The sequence below is a fragment of the Candoia aspera genome, chromosome 3 (genome assembly GCF_035149785.1).
Source record: "Candoia aspera isolate rCanAsp1 chromosome 3, rCanAsp1.hap2, whole genome shotgun sequence".
Taxonomy (NCBI): domain Eukaryota; kingdom Metazoa; phylum Chordata; class Lepidosauria; order Squamata; family Boidae; genus Candoia; species Candoia aspera.
In genome coordinates this window covers 187,601,749-187,619,816 of record NC_086155.1, presented here as the reverse complement: position 1 = coordinate 187,619,816, position 18,068 = coordinate 187,601,749, and the positions used below count along the sequence as shown (strand labels likewise).

Below are 18,068 nucleotides of genomic sequence, written 5' to 3'. Positions count from 1 at the left end.
CTATTGCCTCCTAACCCTTCAACTGGTCTTCAGTGCAAGTTAAGATTATTCCTTATTGTGGTTCTAACAAACAAGATAGTTTTACCGTAGGCAAAGCATTCTTACATTACTGCATTTTGATTTATGTCAACTACAGAAAATCCTCTTAATTCCAAGGTTAGCCATGTAACTCATTTTGCAATTTCAGCTAATGGAAATGTTTAAAACTAATACAGGACAAAAAACTTTTAGGACCTTAGTCATAGATCTGAAACATCCACAGAAGGACTTATCTACTTACATTTAAATAAGGAATTCCTGATAAATTTCAAAAGTCAATCCTCCCCCTTCACCTTACCTTCATTTTCCAGATGGAACACATACTTTTGTTAGAGAAGTTAAAAATATCCTTTAGTTTGCCCCCTGCCATAATCTTTTCATAGATTCAAAATTTCTAATAGCACAAGGAAGAGTTTCAACCAAAGATTTATACATTTCAGGACATGGGTAGGATATATAAAGAACGAATAATCTGTTTCTTATCTAGAGATTTAACTTTAATTAATCATTGTTTCTTTTTATGAGAATTATATGCAGTAATATCACCTCTAATAAATGCTTTGCTGTATGTGATGAGATTGGTGAAACTGAGTTCCTATTGGCGCAAAAAAAACCCACCAACCTTACTGTTATTCAGCAAATATTCATTTCAAAAATGTATGCAAATTATTGTCCATTGAGGCTGTTAACTGCACAGTAACATTATCTGCAATAGTTGTAACATCAATACTATATATCTTTAGGTGAAAAGGAATGAGATACAGGAATAAGAGAACCCTAAATATCCACTGAAGTCATACATATAATCCTGCAAAATATTGCAAATTCAAAGGTATACTTTGTGCAGCAAGGGGAGGGGCGCAAGTTAAAAGGAGACCTGTTTTTTTTTTTATTCCGAACATCTCTAACCAATTTATGACCAACTGGCAGTGTATACATAGAGCTAAGAGATCTCCCAATCTTTTCTTTTTTAGCCAACTCTTTAACATCCCAAGTTATAAAGAAAAGTGCTACTAAAATATTAAAAAAGGAGAACAAAGGAGAACAACAACAAAAAAAAGACAATTGCCATAGCTGTTCAGAGTTTTATAATAACCAGAACCTTGAGTTTGGCCTGATAATAATTATGAACTTCTAGTAAATGAAAGATGGCGACTGGGAGCAGATGCTAGTTGCAGCTCCGGGCAGCTCCAGGGGGGGAGATCCGCTTCTTTAGGACCCTGCTCCCCTAACCCCTTTTGTGTCAGTCTGGGGGTTTTGGGGGGAGTGCTGTGGGCCAATTTGGCCAGTTTCAGGAGGTTCCCCAGCCGTAAATACCTTGGCTGGTGGTGGAGACGCTGGACCCTGGACCTCCCCCTGGGTGGAGGAGCAAAGCACCAGAGCGCAGCGCAGCAAAGCACCAGAGCGCGGCGGAGCGCGGCAGGCTCTGGCGGACCTCCTGAGGGTTGGGTGAGCTGGTGACCCTCTATTTATTTATTATTCAAATTTAGTTACCGCCCATCTCCCACAAAAGAGGGACTCTGGGTGGTTTACAATAAAATCAGGCTCTAAATATAAACATTAAAATCTCATAAAAACAGTTATTATAAAATACAGTAAATAAATATAAAATCCAAGAAGATGTAAAATCCAGGCTGGTGGGAGGGACTCTAAGGTGTGAGCCACCCACAAGTATGGTTATTCACTTTCCTGCCCCAGGCGAGACGGCAGAACCAAGTCTTCAGGGCCCTCCAGAAGGTCAGGAGTGAAGGGGCCTGCCTCACCTCTGGGGGCAAGATGTTCCAGAGGGCAGGGGCCACTGCAGAGAAGGCCTGCTTCCTGGACCCCGCCAGATGAAATTCTCTTACGGACAGGGTCCGCAACCTGCCCTCTCTGGATGATCAGGTGGGGCAGGCTGATGTAATGGGAAAGAGGTGGTCCCTCAGGTAACCTGGCCCCATGCCATGTAGGGCTTTAAAGGTGATAACCAACACCATGAATTGGACCCGGAAGCAAACTGGCACCCAGTGCAGCTCGCGCAGCAATGGTGTTATATGTGCCGACCTAGGGGCACCAAAGATGGCCCGCGCGGCTGCATTCTGGACCAGCTGAAGCTTCCAGATACTCTTCAAGGGTAGCCCCATGTAGAGCACATTGCAGTAGTCTATATGGGAGATGACCAGGGCGTGAGTGACTGTTCAAAGGGCTTCTCGTTCCAGGAACGGGCGTAATTGGCGCACAACCCGAAGTTGTGGAAAGGCCCTCCTGGCCACGACTACCACCTGCTCTTCGAGCAGGAGTGTGAGTCCAGGAGAACCCCCAGATTACACACAGAGTCTGTCTGGGGCAGTGCAACCCCATCCAGAACTAAGGATGACAATTTCCCGGAAGATGAAGCACCATCAATCCACAGCCACTCCGTCTTACCAGGGTTCAGTTGAAGCCTGTTGTTAAACATCCAGACCCCCACAGCCCCCAGGAACTGAGAAAGGGCAGTCACTGCATCACTTACCTCACCCGGGATGGAGATGTATAATTGGGTATTATCAGCATACTGATGATACCTCATCCCGTGGTGACGGATGATCTCACCCAGTGGTTTTCATGTAGATGTTAAATAAGAGAGGAGAGAGAACTGATCCCTGCGGCACCCCACAAGGTTGGATCTCTCCTCCAGGGCCAGTCCCAATCGGTGGTGATAGGAGATGGGCAGTGAAGGAAATTTGAAATATAAATAAATAAATAAGTAGAAAGTAGAAAGTCAGTGCAGATAGAACCCCCATAATTTCAGACCAAACAACAAAAATAACTGAAACCAAAAATAAAGAATGTCCACTCCTGATTTTGCTGTTATTGGGTTATTATAGAGCACCCTGACATCCCCTACATATTATAATAAACGAAGTACTTTTGTAGTTATTACATGGACCACCAGGCAAAAAAACAGAGTGAAAAGGAAACTCTATTTTTGTTCAAGGACCAACTGAAATATAGGTGTTTTCAAGGATTGGGGTGGTGGGGAGAAGAAAATTAGGAGAAGGAAAAGGGAGCTAATCACTGCCTGCAGTTCTAGCTTTTCCTTCTAGGCAAAGTCAACTACATAAGATAAACAAATGCCTAATTAGAAGCTGAGGGCAAATAATCTGCAGCCCAAATCTGAAATTAAGCACAATAGCAAACATGGGCAGTTTTCTATCCTCCAAAGAAGATATATTCTTGGATTTCCTTAAGGTAGCTCAGGAAAAGTATAATATGGATCCTATTTCCCATTCAATACCATCAATATATCAAGCTTAAATTTTATCTCTTAATGGCAAATTTGAGAAACTTCACAATAATTGGCCAAGGCTTATCAGGTATATGAAAAAGAGATTGGAATACAATAGGTGTTCCCAGTATCTAGCTGGTTGGTGCTCTCTCTGCTCCTGTTTAACATCTACATGAAGCCACTGGGTGAGATCATCCGTCACCATGGGGTAAGATATCATCAGTGTGCTGATGCCACTCAGCTGTACTTCTCTGCCCATGGTGAGTTAAGCGATGCCATGACCACCCTCTCCCGGTGCCTGGAAGCTGTTCAGATCTGGATGGGGAGCAACAGGTTGAAGTTGAACCCTGGCAAGATGGAATGGCTGTGGGTTTGGGGCTCTTTGGTTTCCAGAGAATTATCATCTCTGGTCTTGGATGGGGTTGCACTGCCCCAGACAGACCCTGTGCATAACCTGGGGGTTCTAGGACTCACGACTCCTGCTCAAAGAGCAGGTGGCAGTCATGGCCAGGAGAGCCTTTGTACAGCTACATGTTGTGCACCAGCTATGCCCGTTCCTGAACCAACAGGCCGTTCTCACAGTCACCCACACCCATGTCACCTTCCGTTTGGACTATTGTAATGCGCTCCACATGGGATTGCCCTTGAAAGTTATCCAGAAGCTTAAATTGGTTCAAAATGCAGCGGCCCACACTGTTTTGCACAAGCCTAGACTTGCCCACATGTCACCTCTTTTGCGGGAGCTGCATTGGTTGCTGATTTGCTTCCAGGTCCAATTCAAGGTGCTGGTTATCACCTTTAAAGCCCTACATGGCTTGGGGCCAGGTTATTTGCAGGACTGCTTTTCCCCAGTCACATCCACCCGGCCCACCAGAGTGGGGAAGCAAAGCATGCTGCGGGTCCCTTCAGTTAGAGAGGTACATCTAGTGGGACCAAGGAAAAGGGCCTTCTTGGTAGTGGCTCCCTTTCTTTGGAACATCATTCCCCCAGATATAAGATTGGCCACCTCCTTGCTCCTGTTCCGGAAGGCCCTAAAGACATGGTTCTGTCAACAGACCTGGGGACCCCAAGCTGCTTTGGAGCCAATCAAGTGGCTGGTATGAATGTGTTTGCTGCTGCCGGGGGGCGTGTCTATTGTGTTTTTATGGTTTTTAATTCTGTAAGCTGCCCAGAGTCATTGTGTGTGAGTTGGGCAGCCTTATAAATCTGTTTAATAATGAATGAATGAATGAATGAATGAATGAATGAATGAATGAATGAATGAATGAATGAATGAATGACCGACCAACCAACCAACCAACCTACCTACCTACCTACCTACCTACCTTAAGGCAGGACCAACATTTAACATATTATTGGTTTTATTAAGAGAAGAGGATGGTCCTCTTCTTTGGAATTCCTACCACATCATTTAAAGCGGAAATTAAAATTCTAAATAGTGGCTTTGACCTGAACAGACTTCATTTGATCAACAACCTATGTGACAACAGATTTCCTAAGACTTTCTATCTGTGAGATTCTATTCTTAGCCACATCCAAACTGGTTCTTACAGAGTTAACAATTGTTTCAGTATCTCTTGTATCTCCTCATATCACTAAATGGACAAGCATTACATATTTCTCAATCTGATGTGGTCACCTTGGAGAAAAATAGTGGCAGTACTTTCTTGGATGCCATCTCTATAATCAATTAGCAGAAGAGAATCACCAGCTTCTATTTCCAACAGAAACCTATAATTAAACAGTTATCAGGCTACTAGAACTTCAGGGAGCCCTGGAATACACCTGTCCCTGTCTAATTACAATACATCTTGATCAGAAATCCCTGGTTCCACATTATAGCAGGGTTCTGCCAAATGCTACAGCCACTAAGTTAGCAGAATTCAGATAAAGATTAGCACACCTACTATAATTTATGTCCAGCAACAAAGGAGCATTACACATTAATGCTACAACTCTTAAAATAAGTATTAATACTTACTTTAGCTATGGCATTTTTTGGATCAATATGTAATACTTTTCTCAAATCTTCAGCAGCTGCTTTAAAATTCTGTAGATTTTTATAAACAGTGGAACGACGCATAAGAGCTACAGATTAATTAACAGATAAATATTGTTATCACTTTTTTCTAAGTGACAAAATTTGAATGCTGCATATATACTGTAAATGTAAAATAATTATGTATTCATTATATATAATCACTCAACAGCAAAATAGTCATGTAGTAAGATTAATGGCTTTTTAAAAGGTCTTATTTGACAGCATATTATAAGCAATCTGCGGACTATTTAAAATGATCAGGGTTCTCTTGTGTTAAGGGGAGTGGATGGAGGAAAGCAAGGAAAGGAAAAAAATGAGATTTGGGGATAAGTATATCATGCCTCTATACATCTCATCAGGATTTGTCTACTACTGTGGGTGTCAGATGATAGGGTTAGGGTTTTTTTTTTTTTGCAATAACACCTTTAAAGAAATGAAGTATATATACTAACTTGCAATCTCACAATTAAAGCACTGGCATAAAGCTAAAGAAACTCATATTCCAATCTGGCCTTAATCTTTTTTTTTCATTATTTAAGTTAAAAAATCCACTGTATTGATAACCACAAGAAATTTTTGGTGTATCAATTGAATATTTTTTTCATTCCCTAGTTAGGCTTGTTTCAGATCTGGCATAAAACAAGAAGAGTAAACTTTTGAAGTGAACATAGGGTAACGATAGGGAAATACTCAAGATTTTTTATGCTCTCACTGCTTTTTCTCTCCAAAGAAATATGTGAAGACTAAACCACATTCTCGTGAATTTTCATTTGGAACTGTGTATAAACCTCAGCTATTAAATAAACAAACAATTTCTAGTTAATTCTAAATAATAACAGTATAAGTTTTGTACTCTATAATACATTTGAACCTTTTGTATAATAAATTATTGGTATTAAATCGACATTATTTGATTATAGGATTGTGCAGTGATCTAGATTCAAATGCAAAAAGTAATTTGGATCATTTGAGGACATGCATGCAGCAACTGTTTGTACAACTGGGTAAAAATGCAGCTCCTTTAAAGAATCACTGACAGACACAGTGTGACTTCCTTTACCCACTCCAAATCATCTTTTCCTTTTAGTCTATTAGTAAAGCCTTAAAGGGAGAAGTCACCAAAACAAACTGTAATTCACACGTTTAAAATTTCTTAAACTTATTGCCACTTATACTAACCTTATTTCAATATTTATGAGTCATTTGTTTAAGCACTTAATATTTTAAAAAATATGTTTAATTCTACCTTTTATATTTTCAGGTTCCATTTTTAATACAGTCTCACAGTCTTGAAGAGCATTCTGCCAGTTCTGGAGTTTCATTTCTGCCTGAGCTCTGTTATTGTATGCAGCCACAGTAGGGAATGCAGATATGCTCCTGCAAAAAGCAAAATATATCAAGCAGGCTGAAATCAATCCAGACACTTCAATAATTTTTTTTTAATATGTTCAATCATGTCCGATTCTTGGATATTGCCTGGACAAGTACCTGCAGTTTTTTTGGCAAGGCTTTTCAGAAGTGGTTTGCCATTGCTTCCTTCCTAGGGCTGAGAGAAAGTGACTGGCCCAAGGTCATGTAGTTATTACGTACCAATATAGTTTAGAAATGCAAAATAAAGCTTTGTGCATATTACTATGCAGAGCATAATCAAGGGCAAGATCCAGTGGGGGGGGAATTAATGACATAATCAGAGCAGATACAATCAATTCTGATCAAATAATTAACAGGAAAAAGCAACAGCACATAAAAATCTAAAGACAGAAATGATTTTCTACAGTGAGATCACCATTCCTGTGTTTCTTAATATAGGAGCTTAAATAAATTCAGCTTTCAATGGGAAGTTTTGTTATAATATAAACGTTAATGTAATGTATTGCCATAATACAAAGATTAAATTAAGCTCATCAGTGCACTGTTCTACTGACTAGCTTTGTCAAAATAAACATTCAGAATGGTGTTGGTGTAAAACAGACCTAGTTTGATTCCCTTTTCTTTCATCTCCTATCTTTAATTTATTTTGGTTACTACTTATTTATTTCATAATGTTGCTTCTCCCAAAAGGGAAGAGCATGGTAGGCATGTGTCCATGTATCTGTGGTTGTTCTCTGGGGATAGTGACATCTCCAACACTGAATTGGGAGGGAACAGAGAACATTTATTTGCATTTGACTAAGCTTCATCGTACAAGACGCTGCAGAGAAGTTCCCCATTGTTGTGTCCAACTTCCAGAGGGAGAGGAAAGTTGTGGCTGTCCATTTTTCCACTTGGCGCTCAGGAGAAAAAATTTACTGCCCTTTGTTGTAACATTCCCAAATTTCCATCTGGTCTTAGCAGTGATGACTGTGAAACAATCACAGTTATCCAGGAATACAGCATGAGACCATGAAAGGAACTGATTCTATGATCCTAAACTAACCAAGTTTAGTTCTGTACCTAGAATTATCAAAATACCCATTCATATTCTAATCCATACTTTTCTAACAAAAGAGTACAGACTTCAGATCATTTTCTGTAGCCCTGCAAAACCTATTTCAACGAAGACCACAAGAAATAGGTAATCTTTATCGTAGCTGTAAATTCTGTATATAGTTAGACTATTAAATTCCAGTAAATATGCATGATATAAGCAGCATGTGTATAGTACAGTCTGTAGCCTTTTCTCCCAGTCCTAAAATATTAATAGAGGTTTCAGAATACTAATTTGATAGATTCCCCTTATAGGACATAAGAACTCCCATCCATGAAACTGATTATTATTTTGAAAGCAAATATTTAAGGTTCTTAATTTGTTCAATAGCTCTTCATCAAAGCCAAAGTATAATTATTATAATAAGTTGGAAAGAATCATTTAAACAGCAGTAACTTACCGACTGTAGTATGCAATTGCTTCTTTATAGTCACCTATGACAAATGCTTCATTACCTTTTTCTTTTTCACGATGAGCAGCAGCTGTCTTTTCTTTTGTAGTCATACCTAGAAAATTCTTATTATAAATGAAAGGAACAACATTTGCAAGCAAAAGCACTTACATAAAATATTTTAATTTTCATAGCTATGGGTGATTTATACAAGTCCACTGATCTGGCAAGCAATAATCCTTTAATTCAATAATTCTATGGTAGGATACAGATTTTGCATGCAGAGGGTCATAGTTTAATTCTCAGTATCTCCAGTTAAAAGGATCTCAAGTAGCAAAAGTGGCGTATACTTCTGCCTGAGACCTTAGACAACAGTGTCAACCAATGAACAATTGTAGGCTAGAAGCCAATGATCTCACTCAGTATATAAGCAAGTTTGAGCTGGTCAACTTCGTCAAGACGAAGTGACAATAGTTGATGCTGTTCTTTGTAATTTCTTATTTTGTTATGTAAGCAGTTATTTGCAACATGGTAAGGGTAAGGATAACAGAGACATGAAAGGAGCTCCTTCAGGAGTCCTGGGCAATGGTGACATCACCGGCAAATCCTTTCAATACAGATGCGCCTTGGTAGGTGCTTCTGACACACACACGCACACAAAGGGCAAGGATAAGTTTTAAAATTCCATTTTCAAAATAACTTGCTTCTACTAGTAGTTTAACTACTTCGCTAGTGAAGATATTCAATCAGAAAAAAAATTCGTTTGTTTGTTTTACTAATATCAAGGCTGTCTCTTCAGAGACAAAGCTTAATAAAATGGTAGGTGTCATGTTCACCGTTCCAATGTTGCCGGTACATCGTAACGTTTCGCATGTCATTTGGCTGATGCGTGTTTCGTCTGGGAGGGGAGGAGGATTCCATCTCGTGGGATTGTTATATGTTAGTAGCTGGATTGGAATGTGTTTGGGTTATCTCGTGTGTTCAAGGTTCCTTTCCCAGGACATCAGCAGAAACGGTTACCAGCACCTGGGGGGGGGGAGTTTGCAACGGCAGGGCGAGGGGAGGGATTACGTTTGTGCCGAGGATTTTTAGTTTGTATTTGGCGCGCTTTTACTCATTCTCAGCTTTCTCTGTATTTGCATACTATTCTTTAATAAATAGATATCATTAAGTCCCTGCTTGTGAGTCTGAGTCTATTAGAGTAGGCAATCATTACATAAAGCTGAGAATCTAAAAGTTTACCGTTAGCCCCTTTCCAGATTTATTTTGTGAGGGAGGAGTGCTAGCGATGAGCAAACCAAATCCCCAAACCACGGAAAGCGAGGAATCAAGTGAGGGGGAACCCGACTCCACAGTGATAAGAACGGAGAGGGTCCCTCCTCGAGAGCTTTCAGAAGTTCAAGAGGGGTCGAGTTCCAGCCTACGAGAAGAGGAGGTTGGAGGTAAAAGAGCCCCTGAACCGACTGGTGAGTCGCCAGGCGAGCTGACCACATGGGATGAGACACAGGGATCCCTACCAGGGATGTCCAAAACGTCTTGGAAGCAGCGATACCCAAGTTCCCCAACTGTGGTGAGGCAAGAGGGAAAGGAGGATTCCCAAACCCGACCGTATAAGGTGGGGGTTTGGTGGAGGCCAAATTGGAGTCACTAGAATTTATGTTTTGAAAGATGTCCATGGACTGGGGTCCCCGGGAGAGGAGGAGAGAGGAGTCTAGTACTAGGCATTCGACTTCTTCTTTGCCCCCAACTTCCCCGGAGGAAAGGAGTAGGACCTGGCACAGAGAGGAAGCAAGAGCGCCGAGAGTGAGGATTTCAAGGTCCCCTCCTCGAGAGCGGAGATCCCTGGGAGCTACAAGAAAGCTCGACCGCCCAGCTGTGGCGAAGGGACCACCCGGAGTGGGGGTTAAGGACTTTACAGTTAAATTTGATGGAGATCCAACTAAGCTATCGTTCTTCCTTACCAATGCAAGGAGTTATATGGATGAGTGGGAGCAGTTTTTCCGTTCAGAAAGAGCCAAGATTAATGCCATTGCCACTAGGCTCAAGGGGTGGGCAGCCGATTGGTATGTGCAGTTATGTCAATCGGATGCCCCTGAGCTGGAGGAGTTCGAAGAATTCCTGTGGGCGTTGAAACTACACTTTGAAGACCCGTTAGCTAAAGAAAGAGCAAAACGGGCACTGAGGGAGCTGTGCCAGGGGCCATGATCGGTGGCAGACTATGCTCTGGAATTCAAGGCTCTGGCTGGGAAGGTTGAGGATTGGTCCCAATCCACATTAATAGAGCTTTTTAAGGACGGTCTGAATACGGAGGTCCTGAGGTGGTCGCTCGGCAGGGATGACCCAGATACCCTGTATGAATGGATACAGCTGGCAGGGAAGGCTGAGCATGCCCATGAGACCTTCACTCACAGGAAGGTGATGAGATATGCTGGGCTCAGCAAGGGTTCCTGCACTGCTGCGCCCACTGGAAAGTCCGGTCAACGTGCCTGGGAAGAGGAGAGGGAGCGCTGCTATGTGAAAGGGCAATGCCTCCGATGTGGGAAGGAAGGTCACCGAGCGGCGGCGTGCCTGAAGGGAAAGACCGATGATCGTCCGGGGAAGCCGTCGGGGAAATCTCCCTCTCTACCCAGGAAAATGAAGGCAGCCATGGCTGAAACTGAAGTGGAGGAGATTCCTTACTTCGGGGGTGAGGGGGAGCCCGATCTACTCCAGCCGGCGGGAAACGCCAGCCACCTGCTTTAAAGAGCGCCTCTGGGCAGGTGGTGGAGGAGAGGCGCGAACATATTTCGGTGAATGGTGACTATCCCACACTGACTGTGAAAGTGAAGTTAGGCTCCCGCACAAGAACCGTTGAAGTTTGGGCATTGATCGATTCAGGGTGTTCGCGTTGCTTGATGCACCCTAACGTGGTGGCTGCTTTGGAGTTACCCAGCTTTCCACTGCAACGTCCCATGATTTTCACCCAGCTGGATGGTTCTACGGCAGGGGGGAAACCAGTCACCCATTTCACGGGCATGGTGGCGTTGCAAATGGGCAGCCACCGTGAGGGGCTGCCGTTTGTGGTGACGCCTGTGGGGGGTCCCTTAGTCATTCTGGGGATTCCTTGGTTGGTCCAACAAAACCCATATATAAATTGGGTGCACAGGACTTTGACTTTTGGGGATGGTTTCTATCAAGCCCCTGGGGAGGATGACGCTCCGGAGGCTGCAGTGGGGAGGGCGGCGACAGCAACCCCGCATTTTGCTGTCACCCCATTGGAGGGCTTGCCGGAGCAATACCAAAGCTTTGCGGATGTGTTTGGTGAGAAGGAAGAGGACCAACTTCCACCTCATCGAAAAACTGACTGTGCGATAGAGTTGGTCCCCGATGCGCAACTGCCCAAACCAAAAATCTATGCCATGACGCAAAAGGAACTGGCGGCGTTGCGGGAGTTTGTGGACAAAAACTTGGCCAGGGGTTTTATTGAACCAGCAAATTCGCCAGTGGGTGCCCCCGTCTTGTTTCGAGCGAAGAAGGATGGGACATTGAGACTTTGTACAGATTACCACAGATTAAATGCGGTCTCGATATTAAACAAATATACTCTGTCAATAATAAAAGACATGTTAGCACATCTGGCTAAGGGGAAAATCTTCTCTAAGCTGGATTTGTGGGAAGCCTATTTCCGCATCCGCATACGGGAGGGGGATGAATGGAAGACTGCTTTCAATTGTCCTCTGGGTTCTTTTCAGTACAAGGTTTTGCCTTTTGGGTTGGCGGGGGCACCAGGGGTGTTCATGCAATTAATCAATGAAGTGTTACATGAACATTTGTTCAAGGGTGTACTGGTCTATTTGGATGATGTTTTGATTTATACTGAAACGGAGGAGGAACATGAGCGCTTGGTGAAACAGGTGCTTAGCAAACTGAGAAAGGCTGAGCTTTATGCTAAACTTTCTAAGTGTGAATTTCATCAGACTCAGCTTGACTACCTGGGGTACAGGATCTCTGACAAGGGCATTGAAATGGATCCTGCGAAGATTCAAGCTATTTTGGGGTGGGAGCGCCCGCGTACCTGCAGGCAGCTCCAAAGTTTTCTTGGATTTTCCAACTATTACCACCAATTCATCCAGGGGTTCGCAGAAATTGCATTGCCTCTCACTGATTTGTTACGTACGAAGGGGTTGGGGGACACACGCAAGGTGAAGAACCCAGGGGCATTGCTCAATTAGACACCTGAATGCCAGTTGGCTTTCGACAAACTCAAAAGCCTGTTCACTGCTGAACCCATTCTTCAACACCCTGATCCCACTAAACCCTTTGTGGTTCAAGTGGATGCTTCCGATTTCTCAATTGGAGTGCTCTTGCTGCAAGCGGATGCTGGTGGCCGCCTGAAGCTTTGTGCGTATCTGTCCCGGAAATTTTCCGAGACGGAAAGGCAATGGCGTGTTTGGGAAAAAGAAGCTTTTGCAGTCAAGGCTGCTTTGGAGGGATGGCGCCACCTCTTAGAGGGGGCTAAATGTCCTTTTGAAGTTTGGACTGACCATAAAAATTTGGAAGTGCTCAGCACGCCCCATAAGCTCAGTCCGAAGCAGATCCGCTGGGCTCAATTTTTCAGTCGCTTTGACTTTAAGTTGAAGTTCATTCCGGGCAAGAAAAACTTCCTGGCTGATGCGCTTTCCCGCCTGCCCCAGGATTCGGTCCAGGCACCTGACGTTGTGGGTACAGTGTGGACAGCACCCCAATTGGGGTTGCAAGCTGTCACACGCAGTCAGACTCGTGCACAGCTGCCCCCAGCTTCGGTTTCACCGGCTGGGGGAAGAACGCCAATTCCCTTGCAATTGCAACAACAGTTTCTGCTAGAGCTGAAATCTGACACTTGGTTGCAAGCAAATAGAGACAATGTTACATTTGACAGAGGCTTCGCTTGGAAGCAAAACCGCCTCTATGTCCCTGACAGTTTGCGAAGGGAAACTTTGATTAGGTCTCATGATGATAAAGTGGCTGGTCATTTTGAGTTTGTCAAAACCTTGCATCTGGTGCGCCGCCAATTCTGGTGGCCCACATTGAGACGTGATGTAAAAAGTAATGTTGCTTCTTGTCCTGTCTGTGCCATGTCTAAACGGAAGGGGGGCAAACTGCAAGGGCTGCTACAGCCAGTGGCTAGCCCCTCCCGTCCTTGGGAGGAGGTTTCCATGGATTTCATTGTGGATTTGCCTCCTAGTCAGAGAAAGACTGTGATTTGGGTGGTAAAGGACTACTTTTCTAAGCAAGCCCATTTCATTCCATGTGCTTCCATTCCGTTTGTGCAGCAATTGGCCTGCCTTTTTCTAATCCATATCTACCGGATTCATGGGAGCCCCTCCTGCTTGATCACGGACCATGGAACACAGTTCACTTCCCAATTTTGGAGGGCATTTTTAAAGCTGGTGGGTACCAAGCAGGCGTTGTCCACTGCATCGCATCTGGAGACTGACGGATCTACGGAGGCTCTTAATTCGACCCTGGAGCAATTTTTGCGGGCATTTGTCAACTATCAGCAGGACAATTGGGTTGATCTGCTACCTTTTGCTGAGGTGGCTTATAACAACGCCGTCCATCAGAGCACGGGGCACACCCCTTTCCATACTGTGTTTGGCCGGGACTTTGTTCCCATTCCTGAGTTGCCTCAACCCTCCACACAGCCCTGCTCCGCTTCTGATTGGGCTGCTCAACTGGCTGATTCATGGCCAGTGATTCAACAGGCGTTGGCGGATGCCCAATCCGCCTATAAATTGCACGCCGATAAGCGACGAGCCCTTCAACCTGCTTTTAAAGTTGGTGATAAGGTCTACCTTTCCACTAAGTTCATTAAGTCCCCTCAGCCCTCGAAGAAATTGGCTCCTAAGTTTGTTGGACCTTTTCCCATTGTGGGAGTTGTTAACCCTGTCACGTTTAGACTGGATTTGCCACACAATCTGAAACATTTACATCCTGTTTTTCATTGCAGCTTACTCAAGCCTGTCACCCACTCAGATCACTGGCATCCACAACCCCCACTGCCTGCTCCGATCATGATTGACGGGCAACAACATTTTGAGGTGAAAGAGGTCCTTGATTCTCGCTGACTACGTGGCACTCTTCAGTACCTTGTTTGCTGGAAGCACTTTCCCCACCCTGAATGGGTGTTTGCCCATGATGTCCAATCTCCTCTTTTGGTTCGCTGCTTTCATCTAGCTTATCCTCACAAACCTGCTCCTTAATGTTTTTGGGGGGGCGGTATGTCATGTTCACCGTTCCAATGTTGCCGGTACATCGTAACGTTTCGCATGTCATTTGGCTGATGCGTGTTTCGTCTGGGAGGGGAGGAGGATTCCATCTCGTGGGATTGTTATATGTTAGTAGCTGGATTGGAATGTGTTTGGGTTATCTCGTGTGTTCAAGGTTCCTTTCCCAGGACATCAGCAGAAACGGATACCAGCACCTGGGGGGGGGAGAGTTTGCAACGGCAGGGCGAGGGGGGGGAATACGTTTGAGCCGAGGGTTTTTAGTTTGTATTTGGCGCGGTTTTACTCATTCTCAGCTTTCTCTGTATTTGCATACTATTCTTTAATAAATCAGATATCATTAAGTCCCTGCTTGTGAGTCTGAGTCTATTAGAGTAGGCAATCATTACAGTAGGAACCTGTCTCTGAGAATGGGAATTTAAACATTTGATATATATAGATACCATTTACAATGTAATTAACCAAAGTTTCCAAAAATACCATAATTTTTAGAGCACTGATTATTTCTGAAACAAGAACTGCTTTTATGGTATTAGACCTCTTACACTGTAACAACAAAAACCAGCTATACATTCCTTAGAGATTACTTACCTGTTGTGTTTATCTCTGCTTTTGGTAATTTTATGGTATCATTAAGTCTGGTTTTAGAATAATTGTCTTCTTGGTCCTCAATTTTGGAACATTCTTTTTCCACATCAAACCTTAAATTCAAAATGATTTAGTAGATTTTTTAAAATTACAGTAAGATTTCATTACAATATGGTTTAAGGGCAAAATAATATCCTTTACTTGAAGCCAGTGATCCATCATAGCCCACGTTGCCAACAATAAAAGCAGTGCCCCCTCACAGTCCTAGGCAGCTGTCTTTCCCAGTGCAAATACTGGAAACTTTTATACCAGCAACACCAGGGCCTTAAGGACACTTTGCATACAATTATGTCCAGGTAGGTAAAAGCATCTTTCCACTACAAGTATTAGTAGAAAATATCCAACATACTTATCCCATTCTCTGTAGTCTCTTGGTATATTTTTCTTCTTTTGCTTTGTTTTTGCAGTTTTATTCTGTAACAGTGAGACATTATAGAAATATTTTTAATAAATATATTTGTTTTGCTATTGTTTACCACAGATAAAGATTCACTCAAGTTGAGCTCAACTCTTACACTAAAAGGCCATGCTATCCTACATCTGTCAGTAACTTCTTGATCCAAATTAAGTTTATTTCCAGATTAGGGTACTAGTTGAGGACTGGGAAGATACTGATTCAAGTTCACTCTCACCCTGAAAACTCACTGAATAACTTTAGGTCAGTCATTATCTCTTAGTGGTTGTGAAAAAAAAATGGGAGGACCCAGTACCATGTATGTTGCCTTGAGTTCATAAAGGAAATGTAGAAAATAAATCTAACGTAAATAAGTAAATATGTTCAACAATTGTTTCAAGATGCATGCATTTTAGGGAGGTCACTGAATTCATTTTAAGACTACAATTAAATACAAATATATCAGATTGGACACACAACTTAAGAGCTTCTTAATTTTCTTTAAATTAAAAATATATCACCTGCGAACATCCTTTCGCTCTCTCTCCCCCTCTCCCCACACAGCATAAAATTCACATATTGATATTGCATAACCTGACTTAGGGAATGATGGTTCTCTGAACTACGAATTGGTGGTAAATTTTCCACATTTTCCTTGAAAACTTCAGCTGTAGCATATTGCATTTTATACTCATCTTCTTTCATTTCAGTAATCCAGCTCTAAAACAAACAGATAACTTTGATTTACTATATTTCAAATCTGCAACCTAAAAATTCCAGGTAACACTTTTTACAGATGTGTTAAAGATTTTCTAATCTTTTTACTGCAGTTTCAACAAGAGAGAAAATAGGTATATAAACCAAGTCAATACTGTGTTTATGTGTATGTGTGTGTATGAATGATTTTCTCAATACACTTTTCAATTTCTCAATACACTTTTCAGTTGTTCTAGACTACAATTCTAATAAACCCCTGGCTAGTATAGAATTTGTAGTCTAATATAGTTGGAAAACTGATAAAAAAAGCATACAGTATATTGCTATCTCTCATAAGAAGCAGAATCGGAGATAACGTACTTAGTATGACAATAATATTAAAATTTAAGACCAAAAATTATTAAAAGTTTGGTTATTCACCATGGAGATGAACCTAGTTTGCTGAAGGTGATCAGCTGAGGAGAACAGGAGGGGAAAATGAGCACGGAACTAAATGAAATCCTAAATTATTATTCTCACATTATAGAACGAAGTTATGAATTAAAGTTATGAATTACCACCATGTCATCATTTATTTTTTTCCATTCTTCAGTAGTAAAATCAGAAGCAGTGGCTAAAGGTTTTTCTTTTCGAAGAGCTCTGCTGTTTGGAGCCAAAGACTCAATGCGGTCTTCACAAAATGATGTAAGTTGAGGGTAAAAACCCTCCTCACCTGACCTTAAGATAAACAGAATATTTCATCACCAACTGAACACATAGTATTTGTTACACATTACTATTCCAACAGTTAAAGCATAAATAATAATACCAACATGAAATATTTGTCCTCCCCTCCTCACCAGGAATAAAAACCCTCAACTTTGGGAGTTTTTATAGCATCACCACTCTCAACCTACACAAGCATATCTAGAGTCAGTTGCTATTTGATTTCCTATACACACTTGTCTTGCCAATTATTTTTGCTACAGTTCTTGTTTTGTACATTTTTTCCTACTTTTTTTAACTTAATCAGATTTAGAGTTTCCACCTACAGTAAATAAAAATAAGACTTCTAGAAATCTAAATGTTCTTACTAACCTAAATGAGTTTAGCAAAATTTTTTTAAAATCTATCATTTCAATTTAATGGCAGATAAAATTTTAACTGCAAATTGTTACATCCTTATATAAGTTTATATGATCTATAAAAATAAAATGATGGCTTTCTTAATCAAAGAAAAGACATTCATTGCAAGGATCACCAGTTCATTTTATTCATATTTTTACTATAATAAGAAATAAACATTATTTAAATGTTTACCTTAATATCTTGAGAATCTTTTCTAAATGCTTAACATCAGTGCATTTTTCAATGAATTTGTAGTCCAGATGGTCAATAGGAATTTGGTATGTTTTCGTGGTTTCATGACCCAACCAGGATGACATTTGATCAGCACTTAAAGCTAGAAACACAGAATTTAAAAATTTCCAATATATTTTCTCATGATTATTTACAAAATTGCACAAGTTATAAAATAAAATGCTATAAACTTGTTCAGGCCTACTGAAAATTATTTTTAAATATAGAAGGTGTCATTTTCATCCTTAATTTTGATCTGGATTAGCTTGCAGCAGCTATATACAACCTTTTGGCATCAGTAGCTCCATCTGAATTTGAGACCATGTTCTTGGTGCTCTCAAAAAATTTCTGCTATATTAGCTGTGATTAATCATAAACAACCATTTACCAGTTCAGAAGGAAAACAAGTGAGACTGCTCCGTATTACATTCTGTAGTCCCTAAAATGTTCTCTACCTCTCCAAGTTAACTTTCTGTTTTTGTTCTGGGCACACTGCCAAGCAAAGCTGCATGTGTAGCCATTCACCATTTTATTCAAATAT

General features: G+C 41.7%; 1 protein-coding gene across 1 annotated transcript in view; it reads right to left on the bottom strand.

Moving 5' to 3' along the window:
- Nucleotides 1-17,690, bottom strand: part of SPAG1 (sperm associated antigen 1) — a 38,021-nt gene extending 20,331 nt beyond the window's left edge. Inside the window, exons 1-8 of the mRNA XM_063299553.1 lie at nucleotides 17,489-17,690; nucleotides 16,747-16,906; nucleotides 16,067-16,192; nucleotides 15,428-15,492; nucleotides 15,022-15,131; nucleotides 8,195-8,300; nucleotides 6,574-6,704; nucleotides 5,268-5,374 (exon numbers count right to left, since the gene is read on the bottom strand). Coding sequence (XP_063155623.1) covers nucleotides 5,268-5,374; nucleotides 6,574-6,704; nucleotides 8,195-8,300; nucleotides 15,022-15,131; nucleotides 15,428-15,492; nucleotides 16,067-16,192; nucleotides 16,747-16,906; nucleotides 17,489-17,613 — 930 coding nt within the window. The 5' untranslated portion in view covers nucleotides 17,614-17,690. The remainder of the gene's footprint in view (nucleotides 1-5,267; nucleotides 5,375-6,573; nucleotides 6,705-8,194; nucleotides 8,301-15,021; nucleotides 15,132-15,427; nucleotides 15,493-16,066; nucleotides 16,193-16,746; nucleotides 16,907-17,488) is intronic.
- Nucleotides 17,691-18,068: the final 378 nt, after the last annotated feature.